At 35.5% G+C, this 17,823-nt stretch overlaps 2 protein-coding genes across 2 annotated transcripts; both read right to left on the bottom strand.

Annotated features, from left to right (window-relative positions):
* Positions 1-5,381: 5,381 nt before the first annotated feature.
* LOC114401659 (F-box/kelch-repeat protein At5g26960) lies at positions 5,382-7,113 on the bottom strand. The gene has a single exon (XM_028364235.1). It carries the CDS (start codon positions 7,012-7,014, stop codon positions 5,743-5,745), a length of 1,272 nt encoding a protein of 423 aa, XP_028220036.1. The 5' UTR covers positions 7,015-7,113; the 3' UTR covers positions 5,382-5,742.
* A 3,164-nt stretch (positions 7,114-10,277) lies between these two features.
* On the bottom strand, positions 10,278-17,011 carry LOC114401836 (probable N-acetyltransferase HLS1-like). The gene is made up of 5 exons (XM_028364421.1): positions 16,998-17,011; positions 15,625-15,735; positions 11,303-11,366; positions 10,888-11,018; positions 10,278-10,635 (listed from the first exon to the last, which is right to left on the bottom strand). Exons 1-5 carry the CDS (start codon positions 17,009-17,011, stop codon positions 10,278-10,280), a joined length of 678 nt encoding a protein of 225 aa, XP_028220222.1.
* Positions 17,012-17,823: the final 812 nt, after the last annotated feature.

The raw sequence follows: 17,823 nt of genomic DNA, 5'->3' as shown, positions 1-17,823 counted from the left end.
AGGTTCAAGCTCAGGCTGATCAGGACTATATATCAAAGGTTCCATACTCAAGTGTTGTTGGCAGTCTCATGTATGTCATGGTCTGCACCAGACCTGACCTTGCTTATGCTGTTAGCATGGTCAGTAGGTTCGTAAACCAACCTCAGAAGGAACATTGGAAGGCTGTGAAGAGAATTTTCAGATATCTTAAAGGGACTGTAGATGTAGGTTTGATCTATGGATCTCACTCAGATTGCTGCCTCACTGGCTATTCTGATGTAGATTTTGTTGCCGGTCTTGTCAAAAGAAGGTTCCTAACAGGGTATGCTTACACCCTTGGTGGCTGCTTGGTGAGTTGGAAGGCAACACTTCAACTTTCTGTTGCCCTCTCAACTACTGAGGCTGAATATATGGCTCTTACTGAAGCTGCAAAGGAAGGAATTTAGCTAAGAGGTCTGACAAATGATCTCGAAATTAATCAAGAATATGCTAACATCTACTGTGATAGCCTTAGTGCTATATGCTTGGCCAAGGATCAGGTTCATCATGATAGAACCAAGCATATAGATGTTAGATATCACTTCATTCGGTCAAAAAGAAGAATCAAAGTTCATAAGATCAGCACTCTGCACAATCCTGTTGATATGTTCACAAAGCCAGTTCCAAAGAGCAAGTTTGATCACTGCTTAAGCTTGCTCAATGTTGATTGTTGGGGTTGAGTTCATGTATGCTTGGAGGGTGCAGTTTGTGTCTTATATGGATGTTAGTTCAAGGTGGTGAATTGTTGGGTTGTGACTAAAATCCATATGGAAGTTTATTCTGTTATTTTTCTATTTTTTCCTCTGCTTATATAAGGCAAGGATGCCCTGTATTTTTTGGAATAAGCTTCCACTTGTGTATTGCATCAGTAATAAGAAAAGGCTTTCTGTTTTCCCTCCCGTGGATGTAGCCTTACTCAAGGTGAACCACGTAAATCTGTTTGTGTGTTATTTCTCTTTTTTTTCATCTCTTTCATTTTGCTGCAACATTGGTGTATGACATTTCTGTTCTGCTGCATCTACTACTGTTGTTCTTGTTTGTTTTTTATCACTTCCATAACAATACTCTTCTGCATGGGTCCTCACTGCCCTGCACCTTCAAGAATCTCTATGTGTTGTGTGTACGTGGTGTTACCGTATTCTAGCTTTTAGACATTAGTCGTGTCGAAGTGTTTATATTCATGTCGTGTCTGGTATCATTGTAAGACTCCCTGCTTCATAATCTGTAAGTAATTTACTTGAGAACCAATCATCCCCTATTGATGGTGCCATCAATTCAACGACAAATACTATGTCGTCGGTGCCTGCAATGCCATGGGTTGTTTGTTTGTACAATTGTTATGTTTGACATGAATTTGGAGAACAGGTTCGATTTTGGAACCCGGCCACATGGATCATGACCGAATATTCACCATGCTTGCATATCAATTCAAGCAACTATAAAATCAAACTTTTGGGGTTTGGATCCTATGATTGGAGTGACACTTGCAAGGTGGAGATAGTCATTTTGGATGTCATCTAACAACATTTGGAGGTGAGAGTTCTATGCTTGGGTGACACTTGTTGGAAAAAGGTTTCAACTTGCCCTGGTTTTCACGTCATTGACCCCCGCACTCGTATCGATGCAGAATTTGCAAGCGGCACTCTCAACTGGTTAGCTCATAGAATTTTGAGTTCTCATGAAACTTATAGTGTCTCTGAGTTAGCAATTTTTTCATATGATCTGAGAAACAAGGCATACAACTGTTTGTTGATGCCTTATCTATGTAAGAATGAAGATGTCTTGTTACTGATAGGAGATTCCAAACTTGTTCTCCATAATCGAAGATTTAATAGAATAGACCATATTGAAGGTTTCAAAGGAAAATATGTGCTCTCCCATGAGCATGTTCATAGCTTGGTTTTACCATATTGAAACTAAGCTGCCTGCATTTGCTTATATGAATTTATGTTAAATTATGTAAGTAATTTCAGAAATTTGCCCTTTAATGAGATTTTGGTGGTTCCTTAGTTTGATTAATTTGCTAGATGGTTTTATTGGATATTGATAATGGTTCAAATTTCTATGGATGGAAGAAATTTATCATAATTTTATTCTCTCTCAAATATTTTATTCATGGGTAGGTAAAAAAAAAAAGGTTTTAAACAAGATGCTAAAAAAGACTATGACAGTGGTTTCAATTCTTCACTTAATAAGTTAATAGTAGCGTCTTTTAATTTGTTCTTTAATTTACTTCCATGAAATACCATAATTGGATTGTGATTGTCTTGTGTTATGTTTTTTATATGCAATTTCATTTCAAGTGCATTGCACCTATTCAAATCTAAGAACCTCATTATTCTCTTTTTTGTATTAAAATGGAAATTTTTTAACCTTTTTTTACCACCAAATATAACTCATTCAAAGAGAATCTAGTAAAAAAAATTAGGCTTAAATATGTTTTTGATTTCTGATATATATATATATATATATATATATATCCAAATTTTACATTTGGTTCCAAATATATTTGAAAATTTTCAAACGAAAAATTTATTAGGAATCGAATACAAAATTTGAGTATATATCATAGATCAAAAACATATTTAAATCAAACGATTATCAGTTTTGTCCACGAGTATAACATAACTAAATAGCTAGAACATGGGCAACTTCTCGATGTAGGAGAACCGACAATGATGGTTGATGTTTCTTAGAGTGACAATCCACCACTATTAAAATGAAATAAAATGACTTTTGTTAACATTCATATGTATTGTAATGACGAACAAAAGAGTCTAACTTAATTGATTGAGCAAAATGTATGAGTATACATATATAAAAATATGCTGCAATGACATCCAAGCCGTCTTATATGGTGTCCACTTTCAAGAGGCAAAGATCCTTTGCTAGTTCCCAAACAAATCTCATTCCCAAAACTTCAGCAATTCTAGGGCGAGGAGTTTCTTAACTTTCAAGTTGCAGTTGCAAATATAGAGGCAGATCTGTCTCTGAATATGACAGAAATGCCTATTTCGTAGCACGAGGAGTTTCTTCTTGCCGTCAAACAAATGATCACTTTCCCCCCATAAGATAGAAGAAAATGCAGCAAAAAACACAGTAAAAATGGTTCTAAATTGCAGTAGTGTGTTGATACTGGTTAATTGTGGTTCATGCAGTTTGTGATCACTGTCCGTTTGGAAACACCAAGAATCAGTTTCTTACACTGTTGCATATGATTAATGTAAAATCTAATAATCTATGACTGAGATTAATTTGGATTCACATTCTAATTACGTTAAACAAATTCAAAATTAAAATTCTACCAAAATTAATTCTGCTAAACTCTTAAAGAAATAGAGCCTAATATGTGTGGAGGAAAAAAGTAAAGCTACTTTCGGCTTGAAAAGTCAAAAGGGCGAGGCTTTTTTTATCTAGTGATGAGAAGCTTTTTCCCCTATGTATATATAGGTTGGCTATGCATTTAGGTGTACAGCAAAAGTATCCAACTGTATTTTGGTGATGAAAAATGAGAAAATGAGAGCTAGTTTGAAGATAAGTTTTGAGGAAAGTCTCCATACTTTCCTTATTACTCTGAAGTATAAGCTCTGGACATTCAAGTCGTGTATTTTGTAATCAGCGGTAAGTTGAGCAAATAGTATGCTCAAATTGTTGATGCGATTTGTCATTAAGGTGAAACCATAATAAATTTTATTGAAAAGAGAATATTTATTTCATATGTACTTATGTTCATGATAAAGATTAATAATCACTTCCGATAAGAATTATTTAAAAAATATAAAATTTCCTCTTTTAAGAATATTTATTATGAATTGATTTTATACAATTTGATGAGTGCATCTAATTTTAAATCTCTTCTCCTGTGTTTTGTTTTTGGGCAACAGTTGACAAGATAGATTATGCCATCGCAAGATGCATATTAGTAACATTAGGAATGTGTATGGATTGAATTTTTCATTTGATATATTTACATGTCTTGTTATTCCTATCACTCTGCTGAGTCTAAATGTTATTTTATTATTAACACCCTGGTCACCAGCCATATATTATGGCTGTATTACTTTAATGAAGTCTACAACTTAAATTTAACCTAGGCCTAAATAGATATCTAGGACTACTATTGTATTCAATAATTTTGAAAATAGCATCAAGATGAAAGTCATTATTAATTAAAAAAATAAAGATTAAAATGTAATTTTCATCTTCTTATTTCTCAAATACATGATTTTAGTCTTTCTATTTTTTAATTAAAATATTTTATCTTTCACTTTTAAAAAATTTACGATTTTAATCTTTTGTTTTTCAATTGAGGCATTTTGTGTCTTATTTTAAAAAATATATATAATTTTAATCTTTGTGACTAATTTTAAATGTTGATCTATGTATTCTGTAAATATTGATTAACAAGTATTTGTTTTTATCAACATGACAAATATTTTTTAAATTATTTAATTACTAACAAATTAATTTATTTAAAAAAAAACTAAAATTACGTCTAAAATTGACTAAAGAGACTAAAATTATAGATTTTTTTAAAAATTAAAAACAAAATTTTTCAATTAAATAATATAATGAATAAAATTATGGATTAAAAAAAATAAAAGAACAGAAATTCCAGTTTAGCCAAAATTAAACTACCCCACAGAGCACAGAGCTCTCCCGTCCAAATTTTATGCCATTCAATAAGATGAACCCCATGTGCATCCTTAATCTCTTTCTTAATATAAAGTGCATAAAAGCTTGTATTTCCAAACACTTATGCTATCCTAAACGTGACCAATAGTCACATTAAGTGAAAGGCTGTAAGGCTATTGTCAGTGATTTCAAATATCCACATTGAGCGCAGTTGAGATAAACAACAACTTGACAAATAATTAGGTCTGCTCCAGTAGTTCTCACATGCCTTTTATGCCTTTAGTCCAATTGAACCATACTAGTAATTTTTTAGGTATAGAATTTTACTCTGCTCTGAAAGCATTATTGTTGCAAAGGCTCGATAAGTGTTGGGTCTTCCATATATCCTTGTCTGCTGTAAGTCAGTTAAACATGATTAATCTTTGTTCTTTTTTGAATTTGAAAAACCAACACAAATCTGAGCCTTCAAAACTCAAGCAATCTGAAATTTCTCCAAATTTTAATTACTTTTATTTTATTGTATCACATTCAGAAACTTGAAATTATATGCAATTCAAAGTTAGGTGCATTGGACTACCTAATAACGATTAGGAGAACTTACTTAAAGGAAATAACAATATCGAACATATCTAAATCAGAGGAAAACTATAAACAACAAACAAACGAATTAGCTTTCACCCTGGAACAAAAAATTATAAATTAATTAAAATCCCTTGAAATCATGATAATTGTGAATTTTCTACTTCAGCAAATAAAAACACAAAAAGACTATGACTTGACTAGAATCAAAATAGTCTTCCTGATGCAGGTGGTCAAGATAGTAAAAATATTTCAAACTCTAGAAAAACAAAAACTAAAGATTCCTAGCATAATGATAATACATTCATTAACAATAAATGTGAATGATTCTTTAATTCTTTCAATAAAAAGAATAAAAATTCAGACAACAAGCCAATCACAATAGCTCATTCCCAAAGACTAACCCAACTCATGCGTGGGACCACAACCTTAGGTACACCCAATCCTATGATCCCTTACGCACCATTGTCTGCTGGTCACACTACAATGATGCCACATGAACGGCGCAATTTAGCATTCCACACCCACATAGGCAGCGCGTCGATAAACCTCCGGCAAATCCACCCCTCTCCCCCACTCTTCGGCGACGCAATCATAAACAAAAACAAACCCTTCTTTAACTCCTCTCACTTCATTCAAACTTTGAATTAAAATCACCTTATCCCCAATTCCCACACAACTAAACCTAATTCTACTGTCCACTCTAACTTGCGCCGGTAGCGGCGGGCTCTTTATCCTACACCATTCTCCAAACACATTATTATTGTAATTATCATTACCATTATAATTGTTGTGATTTTTTCGTCGGGCGTGAAAACTCCAAAATGAAAGCTCCACCGCATGGCTAGTGAGTACATACACGCACCCGACCGCAGCACAAGCCGCCACCACGCAGCCTCCACCGGGTACGGTCCGACTCCGGAGCCACACGCGCGCCTCCACGTCGAACAAATCCATCGAGCTGGCGTACGCTGCGTGAGCCTCAACTCCGCGAGAAGCACGTGGGAACAAATTCGGTAAATTCTGTTCCGTGGCGCCAATTCTCAACCCGCCAATGACATAGAATACCCCTTGGAAAGATGTTCCAAGGCAGCCATACCTCTTCCTCGGCGCGTTGCAAACCACGCTCCACGTGTCAGTCTCGGGATCATATTCTTCGACAGCGGAGGTTCCAGAACTTCCGCCGGAAACGTAGATTTTTCCACCGACGGCGGCGAGGGCGAACTTTTTGCGCGGGAAGATCATGGATGCGCGGGTGGAGACCGTAGCGGTCCACGTGTCGTATAGCAAGGTGTTGTTTCTTCCGACGAGGTAAATTCTCGGACCGACGGAGCACGCGCGCGCGTGGGCGAGTAAGGAGTGGAAATTATCTAGAGAGTGTGCGTCGTAGCAAGGGACGAAGAGGGAGGGGTGCCACGCGCCGTCGAGGAGCGTGGCGGAGGACAGGCCAAGATTGGTGCCGGCGATGGCGACGGCGGTGTGACGGAGGAGGAGGCGGTGGCGGCGGAGGTCGGAGAAGTCGGGGGAGCTGAGGAGGCGCGACCAGCGGCGGCAGACGAGGGAGAGGGCGGGGAGGGAGGAGGTGGGCACGCGGGAGAGGCAGTCTAAAACGATGTCATCGGGGAGGGAGGATATGGTGGTTGCGGGTACAGGGGAGTTACGGTGGGATTGCGGCGGTGACGCGAGTTTCGCGACGGCGTCGTTTGGGTTGGGGAAGCATGACTTCATGAGCCATGCGAAGTGGCGAGAGTTGCAGCTTTCTCTCTCTCTATCCGAACCCATGAGAAAATAGAGAGTTTCGGGTGAAGAATAGAGAGAGATAGAGAAAAAATGCGTTAGTGAGTGTGCGTGAAAGAGAGAACCAATGAGGAAGGGGGGTACTATTAAAAATAGTGGCACATAACATGGAAGAAAAAGTAATCACAAGTCACAATGCTTGATATCCGTGAGTTACTTTTTGTCTTTTGGGTTCGGGGTAAAGAAAGAAACGTTTGATTTTTACTGAGATAGAAGAGAAAAATAATCGAAAAATGGGTCTGAAAAATGAAAAGTTTAATTGTACTTTTTATCTTTAATTTTTATTTTTATTTTTCTGAATTTAACTCTTAATAAACTAATTTGATGTATTTTATTTTTAACTTTTAAAAAATTTATAAATTTTATTTTTTGTTATTTTATTCCTAATATAATTACATTTATTTTTGATAAAATTTATGCCTAACTTTCTTATTTTATTGACAAATTATGCTCTGACTTTTACGCTTATTAATGTATAAACAAGGGATGGTAAAATTTATAAATTTTTTAAAAGTTTAAGATAAAATATGTCAAATTAAAAAGTTGACTTAAATTTCTCAAAAATTAACATGTTGAGAGTAATGTTTTGTTTTTCTACTAATATTGTATAAATGTTATTTAAACAAATTATGGCACAAAAATAAATAATAATAAAATATTTTATTTATTTAAAGATATATGGTTTTAGGTTGAATTATTTAGAAGGTCTCTAACTTATTTAGGAATTTTAAAGTGAGTTTCTGAATAAAAAATAATAAGAATTTTTAAATTAAAATGGTATGTTTTTAGTTAGTTTAAGGTGATATGGAATTGTCAAAAATATTATTAATATAATCTAATATTACTGTTAGATAACTTTATTTTTTAAGTATGTGATCAGGAGTATTTTATGTTCGTGCATATGAAACTACGTTTAGAATATGTTAGTCATTTAATTGGATATCTTAAGAAATTGGTGATTGACTACCAATTGATGAATACTCGATTCATCCAAAAAAGTGTCAAAAAATTATAATTTATGATAGTTGTACCATAGCTGGCCAATGTGATATTCCTGTGAAGGTCTATCACATCTAGGGGCCCAACTCCTCTAAGATCCTCGGGCACGTATCACAAGATATTAAGGTTACAAGATCTTTAGGCACATATTGTAAGCGATTTAAGGTTGCTTACCAACTAAGATTTTGGCAACATGGGATGTTTAACTGACAACACTAGGATGATGGTCAGGATCCAAGCCTCCATGGAAAAAGAAAACTGATCAAGAGCTATGTTGAGACTAACAACCAACAGAGGAGGCTAAAGGACTACATAACCTTGCAATCTCGAGTGCTGAAATACGAAGAGACTAAGTTTGAGAAATGGTCATTCTCTACATTGCCATAGAGGCTAAAGGGATGCACAGCCCCACAGTCTCAAGTGCATAATCACAAAGAGGTTAAGTTTGAGAAACAATCGTCCTCCTCACAATCTTGGAGGTTGAAGGGATGTACAACCATGCATTCTCGAGTTTGAGGAGCGTTCATCCTTCGTACTCACTACTAGAAAAATCAGATTTAACATCGGCGGATTAACATCGGTTTTTGACAAAAACGATGTTAACATAAACGCAGTGGCATAATTATAAATAATGTGTATCTGTTAACATCGGTTTTGAAGAAAACCAATGTTAACGAAGTGGCGTTAACATCGATTTGTTGAATAAAACCGATGTTAAAGTTCACATCAATTTGTTAACATCGGTTACATTTTAAATTATATTTGATGCGACCTATTTTGCTCGCGCTCTCTTCTTCTCCGTGTACCCTCTCGCTCTCTTTTCTCCATTGCACTGTTAACATCGAAGCTTGTTGTTCTCCATTGCACTGAAGACCGTGACAGGTCATTTTTTGTTGTCCATCCCCAACTTACCTAGGTACGTTTCGTCTACCTGTGTTGTTCTATTGAATAACTAGGTTTGTTTCTGGAACTCGTGGTTAAGCTAAGGACCTTTTTTGGTTTCTGGTGCAAGGATTAGGGAAGTCGTGATGACCTGAGGTACATTTCACTGCCAATCTCGTCGGCATTGTCACTGTTGGGTTCGAGGTAAGCTTCATGTCTTCATTGTAACTTTGTGCTTCTGCATACATGCTCTTTGTGCTCTTTGTGCTCTTTGTTCTTTGTGCTTCTGCATCTACTTTCTTCCTTCACTGTTGTTGTGTACTCCTTTCTTTCATGCTCTAGTTCTTGTTTCCATGCTTCATATCCTATAGCTTTTTGGGATAGTGCCTATTCAAGTTGTTTGGCCTTATTGTTCACAACTTCAGCAGCTTCTATTGTTGGTTTTGAGTTCCATATGTATTTAATTTTTCATTGAAATTGGATTATTGGTGTTGTCTATTGATGACTTTGTCTCCTTGAATTTCAATGAATGATTTGTTCAAAGCCAAAATGGTGGTTCTTTTGATTCTTTATGTGCTCAAGAGTATGTAAATATTCTGTAATGTTATCTCAGGTTGCTCGTTACAAAAGGCTTGCATTGAGCAAAGGATTTTTTCTTCCAAAAGGTATAGACTCTCCTCTCGATTTGATTATCATATGACTGAAACTTTTACATTTTAAAAAGTGTTAACTAGGGGGCTGAATTGTTAGTTAGTCAGGTAGTAGGAACAGATATTTCCCGTTTGAGGATCCTTATAAGGACGTAGACATGAGAGTATGTGATGGACATTTTGCCACTATGTTATGTTATTAAATAATGTGCGTAGAACTTCTTTGCATTCTTTAGAGGAGCCAGGCTCTGGGATTACTAAGGAATACTTTTCCTTGTAATATTTCTGTTTACAATACATAATATATATTTAAGAAACACAACAATTTTAGGTGTATTTGATTTGTAGCTAGATTTTAATATTATTTTGCTAAAGAAAATAAAGAAAGAAGGCCCTTACAGTAAAGTCACATGTGAATCTCCACATGGATTCCATGAGCTGTCCAAGGTTTACTCCCTCTCCATAGATTCCATAAATGAAGAGAAACCCAAAAGGTGTAGAAAGTGAGTCACTACTACTCACCCATGTTTTGAGACAAGGGAAAACTTTCTCTCTTGCATGATTTAAGGTTGTAAGAAGAAACCTTAGTAGTTGGAAGTTTCTAACTTGAAGCTTATAAGCTTCACAAATGTTCCATATGCTAAATATGACCCATGATCTTGAGGTTTCATTGTTATTAATAAGATCTTCATTATTTACTTTGCTCCACAAGTTGAGTCATCCCTCTTCTTTGTAGTAGCATACCCATGTTCTTAAGTTGAGTTTCTCCTTCAGAATAACATCCATGTCCAATGGATACAAATCTTTGGTCCTCATGGTTCTTTTGTACAACGAAATTGCTAGATCTATGTCCACTTTGTCTATTTTTATATCCATGGAAATTTTCTTTGTAAGGGAACTAGTTGGTTGGACAAATATGACAAGTGAGCTGAGATTCACATAGTTGGATTTGATGGTGAATAGGTTTTTAGACGCATCATTGTTATTTTCAGTGGCTAACAATGCATACTCAACTCCATTTCTCACCATCCATTCTTCAGTTGCGGTCACAAGTCTTAGTGCAACCCTTTTTCTCCTAAAAATACCAAAATGTTCTTTGAATTAGCGTTTTAAAGTTAGACTTGTAGTTGTATTACAAATAGCAATGAAGAAAAATTGTTGATGAACATTTAGTTATTTTAGTCTAAGTTTATAGAAACCTTAAAAATCATAATATTGCATCTGCAATTGCGGTTGCGAACCACAATTTAAAACCATGTTTGCAATCTTATGCTTAAAGTCAATTTCCAAATTTATGTCCATTTAATGAAAGCAAAGTGAGTATTACCTGTAAGTAGGAGAGACTCTGAGGCCTAAGATACAACCCATTTTCAAGAATGGCCCAGAAAGAGTGCCCACATTCTTAATGATTCCCCGAACCACTACAACAAGCTCCCTTGTGTCAAGAAGCTCAGCTACCTGAAGGTCATTATATGAACACATACATATATAATTATCCTTTTAATTTTGGTGTTGTAGCTGACCTATCAACATAGAATATTGATGTAAAGACTCATACATGAGAATTTAAAGCTAACTTTGTTTTGGCTCATGACTGATTTGTTATGATGAAAAATTGGTGAAAATTGATTTCAGAATCAGTTCTTGTTTTCATGGTCAAGAATGGGCTTAAAAACATGAATTTTATAAAATCATGCATGAAATTCCAAGCAAGTCCATTTGGCGTTAGTGAAAAACCCAACCAAATTTTCGGCGGTAGCCCCTGCATTGATGGCGGAGGTATGCTTAGGTGCCACCTTGCTGGTCCTGTTACCATCGCATATACCCTTTCCATTTTGAAATCTCAGTCCCTAACAAATCGAACTAGGTACACTGTATAATCGTTGCATTAGGAGTATTTCATTTTTTTGTTTGTGTTTATATATTGTACATAGGTGGGTCTACTTATTTTTATGTTTCCTTTGTTCCATATTTTAGTTTTTTCCAAATTGTTGCAAAGTTTATTTAAGGAGTTGTTGCTGAAAAAAGTTTCCAACATGCAGCTGTTGCCTGGTTTCCATCCTTTCGTACCTTTGTGGGTGCAATTGAGAAGGTACTAACTCCAAAATGGTATAAAGAGCATGGTAATTATATTCTTTTTACATGTCGATGTTTATTTTTTATGTTGTAATTGATTTATTGAGGCTAATTTTTTTCCCTTTGAGATGAAATGCAGTGAATGATTTGTTTGGTTGTTATTTATTGTTTCCTGTGTAGTATTCATTTCATACTGCAAAGGTCTAGTTCAGTAGTTGATTCCATCTAGATCTAGCATTGCAAATCTTTTCATCAGTTAATGATGTTGGTTGCTGAAAAGAAGTTATCATTCATATGTGTTTGATGTTTCCATGATGTTATTTTAAGAGTTTTGTATCCCTAAAATCTGATTATTTTACAATTATTATTTTATTTTCAAGGATTCAATTACTTCAAATGACATGTTATTGTATCACATTCACATGTGCACTTTCCGCCACTAGATGCCCATGCAAGATTTTGCCCTGTAAATTAAGAAATTGGGTGTTTCCAGAACTGTCACATGACTTTGGTTGTCATTTTCAAAACAAAAGCCAACATAAACAAATACTACCTTGGTTGTCATTTTCTCTCTAAAATTATGAAAAAGAATTAAAATCTCACCAGGTTGCTTCGTTCCTAGTGTCTATTGCCATGCTTATTCCAAAAAGTCCCTTGGCTGTCCTGAATCTATCAAGTTGTTGATGAACTAGAAATCTAGTCCTTCTATTCGGGATCATTTTTTCTATGGTCTCATATAAACCCATTAAAACTTCAGTATCCAGATAATAATTTTTGGCATAGTGAACCCAAATAAAATAAGAAATTAGTATTTTTTGTTATCTCTAAATAATTGTAGGCTATAATCCTTAGCAAATTGAAATTACTTGGGATTAAGATAGAATGAAGCAGCATGAAGATTGCTATGTAATTACAAATCCCAATGAGTATCAATTATCTTCCACACTTTCTTATATCGTGACTCTTGATTCTTGAAATTTGCAGCTATTTGTTCTTTAGCTTTATACACAGCTTCATAGATATATAGCATGACAGGTTTGGAGTGATACACTTAAAGCAATAGTGGATAAATTTCCAAAATCTAGAATCACACAAAACAACACTCATCACTAGTTTGCCCTCATTTTTACTAGCATGACTACCAGTTGCCCACTACTAAAGCAAACATAGATCGAAGAGCATTCTTTTGCTGTGATATACATTGTAGAGTGAGAAAAACAGTTGCAAACCTTATGATTACTGGTCTAGCTAACTCCCTTCCTTTGGAATGTTTTTTTATACAAGTTTAGCACCCATGGATGCCTATAAATGAAAGTTGTGATTTGCAATGGTATTATAGAATACTGATAGTTGACCATTGTCTTCAAGGATTAAATACTTTTATAAATTCGAACCACCTTAAATCTCTATGCATAATAATAAGTAAATTATATCCTAATTTTCTCACATAGGGATATAGTCACAAATAACATTATTTAAGACAACACTAGAGCTAGTGAACCGTGTCAAAGTTTCCTCTTCAAGATATCATTTAGAAGTGCTAGAAGTTAATTGCAAGCTAAAGCACATAATACCCAAAACTGCAAAATGGTGAAAAAAGAACTGAATTTTCTTTCATCCATAATAAACTTCTCCATAGTTTCCACCATGAAACATCGTGGGCACTTGTACAAAAGCTAGATTTGGCATGTACTGTTGATTCTTACTGTCACTACTTGGTTACCTAACTTTAACAACCACAAGATTTATAGAATTGTAAGTAAAGCGTTTTCTTTATAATAACAATCATATATATTATACACCAGCTGACCTATATGGTTGTACCTTACCAAAATGAAAGAAAAAAGATTCCTGAGCATGCAATAGTAGCCACAAGAAAAGCAGATCCCAAGATAGAATCTACATCATTTTAGTAAAGGAATCTGGTTTTGGTACATCTAGAGATCTAACTTCTCTACCATTAAAAACATGTTGACTTTCAACCGGATGCAGCCATGTATCAACCCTCTTCTACACTACCCCGTCAACTGCATCTCTTACAAGTTGTGACGAATATGTCTCCTTTCCACTAGTGATATATAGAAGCACCAACAAGAAATTTTAAGGGTTAAGTTAGTCCTCCATGTCTCAAAATATACAAGTTGACTGCTCTAAAATGACATCTTTATCGATTAAATGAGGTTGTCGAGTTATCCTCATACTGTCCCCTTCATGCATTGTTGTTATCTATTCCACTACAAGCTTGATTGGGGACTGGAACATGACCTAAATCCCTATCCAAGCTCATTTTCTGTACCTCAGCAGATGACAATATCTTTATGCTCTGGACACAGCTTACAAATTCTCTACAGGGAATTATAAGTTCAAGAATAAGATAATAAACCTGAATAAGATAAAATAGTAGGGGCTATGAACTACAAGGAATTGACTACTTACTCCCTAGGGTCGTCACCAACAAGAAGAATGTCGTTTTCCATCAAAACACTCCCACTTTTCCTTTCCATTCCCCCTAATTATTGCACTGCTAATAGTTATGATTAACTTCTTCAGTCATTTAAAATTTACAGTATTCAATATGTGATTGACCAGTTTTCTTCTTGTCACTGCTAATAGTTATAATTAACTTCTTCAGTCATCAGTTATTGTCTTTGTGACGTGCTAAATTGTCTGTTTGGGCTGCAATCTTTATCATGTATACATGCTTCTACTTCTATGAAAGAAAAAATTGTAAAGTTGACACTGAAATATTTTCTATTATAATCTTGTGAAATTTTTATATAGTGGCTTAATTGATGCAAGAAGAGTTGTTGAAATAGAGCTTTTGACCAGATTTCCATTTGGAGGTACGTATTTAGTCTCTTACATTGCTTCCAAGGAGGTCTGAATTAAATCTACTCTAGTTTTACAAGTTGGTAAATTTTATCTTTTGGCTTGTAATGTGTTTGCTATCCTAGTGATAATGTGTTTGCTATCCTAGTTGTTATCCTTGTAATGTGTTTGCTATCCTAGTCTCTTACATTCCTATTGATTTTGCATACAGGGCATAACAGAAAAGATTTTGATTCTAACATAATTACAAAATAGCAGGTAGGATAATCTTCTAGAGCCAATATCCTCTTGCCATGTCATCATTCTCTTCGCTGGACTTCCTTGACGTAATCTTGCAGATACTAAGGTTTGTTTGCTACCCTTTTTGGCCTGTGATTCATATCTATGCTTTGTATGATTTGCTTTGCTGATGATTTTGTTGGTGAGAATTGCAATTGTTATATGGTGAAATTGATTTGGTGATTTTATATGAAAACCAAAAGCCCAGTCAAAAAATAGGTAAGGAATATAGATTACTTCATGAATATAACAACCACAACAAAGTTGTATGGTGCAAGAGTCAAAATTGAACGATTAAAATCTCTTAGCCACAAATAAAGTTGTATGGTGGCAATAATTGCCCAACTGCATATAGTCATGGCAATTAAAATCCCTTAGTGTCACATATCATATGAAAATTTAAAAAGCTATAGTAGTGAATATTCATTGACTCAAAGGAAAAATAACCAAATACAGCTATGAATATGAGTGTGATTGATTACTTCACAGTTGTCGACACACACACACACACACACACACACACACACACACACACACACACACACACACACACACACACACACACACATACACATCTCCCAATCACACACACACACACACGTGACAAGATATTCCTATCTCCCAATCTCTCTTTGATATATATATAAATGCAAAGATGCCTTATTTCTTCGAAGTCTAAATTGTCCCAGCCCAACTAACCTAATTAACTAACTACCTTTCTCACTGAAAAACTAACTCTAACAGTCATCTAACAATTGAGAGACAGAGTTTAGTCACCTTTGCTGGTACATCCTCCTCCACTCAAGAGGTCAGGTCTACTGGTTTCGTCCCCCATGGACGTCAGGATGTTCTCACAACTGCTATTGGACGTCCAGAGCACCCTGGAAGTGTCTGTGCTACTGGAGCCGGTGTCACCATCAAGCAATACTTTGGATCAGCACCATGGATGTCCCACAGCTCTTCCTCGCTGCCTCCTGAAGAATTCCAGCAGCTGACCCAGCAAATCAAGGACCAACTAGAGGAGTCAATCACAGAAAAAAAGTGACTCGGCAGCTCATGGCATCGTTCAGCCAGATGCAATCCCAGTTTCAGTCCCAAATGCAATCTCAAGGACTTGCACTGCCTCTGGAGCATCTGGTTGGTCCCTCAGGTCCTTGAGTAAGCACAAAAGAGAGTTATGTTGATCCTTCAGGAAACGATCTTGAGACGAGTGACTCAGATACGTGCGGCTTGTACATTGAAGCAAATCCTGCCCACCTGGTTACCTTGGGGAGAGTTTATAAGGGATCCACTATTGTTCATAACACTCCTTTGTTGCCTGGGTAAGTAAAGGTGGGTGTGGAGGAGGTTAAAGATCCAGATGCTCCAGTTCCTGTACCCACTGATGAGGTTTCCTTAGTGGGACAGACAATTCACACCTTTCTTGCTTGGCCGACACATCTAGTCTAGTCTTTATCACAGCAGGTACTTTACTCTTACTATATGTTTCTTCTTTTTGAATTAATTCATTCAGCGTGCCTCAAATTAGGCCATTTAACTTTGTTTCATGAACAACCAGTTGTTTCTCCGGCAAAGCCACCTCGAAAGCCAAATTCGGAGGTCAATGATCCAATTTATCTGATGACATTGACCATCCCAAAGCTTTTCTTGAGGCCTTACCAGGTTACATGGGATGCCACTGTGTTCGGAGTCTTTAATCCAGACTTCCCGCTCTACATAAAGCACAAAGACCTCTCCGAAATCGCACACGGTGGTCAATGTCTCAGCATATCAGTGTTACAGTTGTGGATTTTGTAAGTCATTATAGATTACTTTAATTACCTAACTTATTGCTTTCAATTCATAAATATTTAACTGACTTAACATAAACATGCATCTAACTGAAATAAGTATGCAAGTGAGCAATTCTGATATCTATGGATTCCTCGAGCCACAGTCCATTCAAAGGTCTTGGCAATCGTAGTTTGAGACTGAAAGTTACATAAAGAGTTGGATACAGAGTTCAAAACGTGATGTCTACCTTGGAGCCTACCTGAATGGGTAAGTGTCACAAAATAACTTAATTTAATTAATTTTTACTAATATACTAACCCATATTCATCCCCACCGCAGTGGACACTGGCAGATGGTGGTCATCGTGCTTAAGGAACACCTAGTTGTCTGATTTTGTTCATTGCATAACAGGCCAGACAACTACCTTAAGGGGATAATTAACAGGTTAGTGTTCTTTTCAATGCATTTGCATTCAAATACCTCAACAACGCCATTTTTTAATTGTTCCTCGTCTGGAACAATGCTTTAAAAGGTCTTGATGATGCTCCACAACCTAAATCAAAGACTCCTACTAGGTGGATTGTCATCAAAGTATGTCATTTACATAAAACTTTCACTTATATATACTTCTTATGTGTTTGTACACCAATTGTTTAATTAATATCCAAATTTCATAATGTATTTAGTGTAATAGACAAAAAGGAAGTACTGAGTGCGGCTATTATGTCATGCACTGGATGTCCACCATCATTTTAGGAAGTTTCAGGAATAACTAGGAAGCGGTACGTTTATTTCAAACAAATTCAATTTTTTTTATAATTTGTATTATATTATTAACTTATTATAATTTATTTCATGATGCAGTATTTTAACAATCCTAGACCATTGGAGCCAGAGAGATTAAAGGCGCTGTGGATCCAATGGGCACAATATTATCTTCGAGTTAGAGCTCAGAGCTAGGATTTAGGGATATTAAGTTTAACTTAGTTTACTTTGGTTTAACATTTTTGTCATTTCCTATGTAATTTGAAAATTGAATTCATTTGTTGATAGTTGTTAATAATAAATCAATTATTCAATGTTTATTGTGATTAAAACTGCTTGAAAGCAGAATAAAATGTTTATTTGCTGTGAATTGGATCAGAAATTGCATTTTACAGGTACAATTTTGGGTTTATTGTAAAAACAAAAAGTTTATATAAAAAAAACATAAAAACAACATCGATTATTAATAAAAACCGATGTTAATATAGTAAACAACATCGGTTATTTAGAAAAACCGATGTCAACATGCACCTTAACATTG

This window comes from Glycine soja, chromosome 20 (genome assembly GCF_004193775.1).
Source record: "Glycine soja cultivar W05 chromosome 20, ASM419377v2, whole genome shotgun sequence".
NCBI classification, from domain to species: Eukaryota; Viridiplantae; Streptophyta; class Magnoliopsida; order Fabales; family Fabaceae; genus Glycine; species Glycine soja.
The sequence above is the reverse complement of the archived record's forward strand: the minus strand, read 5'-3'. Positions and strand labels throughout refer to the sequence as shown.

Excerpts from the sequence above, each read along its gene's own strand:
- LOC114401659 (XM_028364235.1), bottom strand. The coding sequence starts at position 7,014 with ATGGGTTCGGATAGAGAGAGAGAAAGCTGCAACTCTCGCCACTTCGCA.
- LOC114401836 (XM_028364421.1), bottom strand. Across the intron at positions 11,019-11,302 it reads GGGCTACCGCCGAAAATTTG|GTAGCTGAGCTTCTTGACAC; the intron begins GTTGGGTTTTTC and ends AATGACCTTCAG. Across the intron at positions 10,636-10,887 it reads AGAGTCTCTCCTACTTACAG|GAGAAAAAGGGTTGCACTAA; the intron begins GTAATACTCACT and ends TGGTATTTTTAG.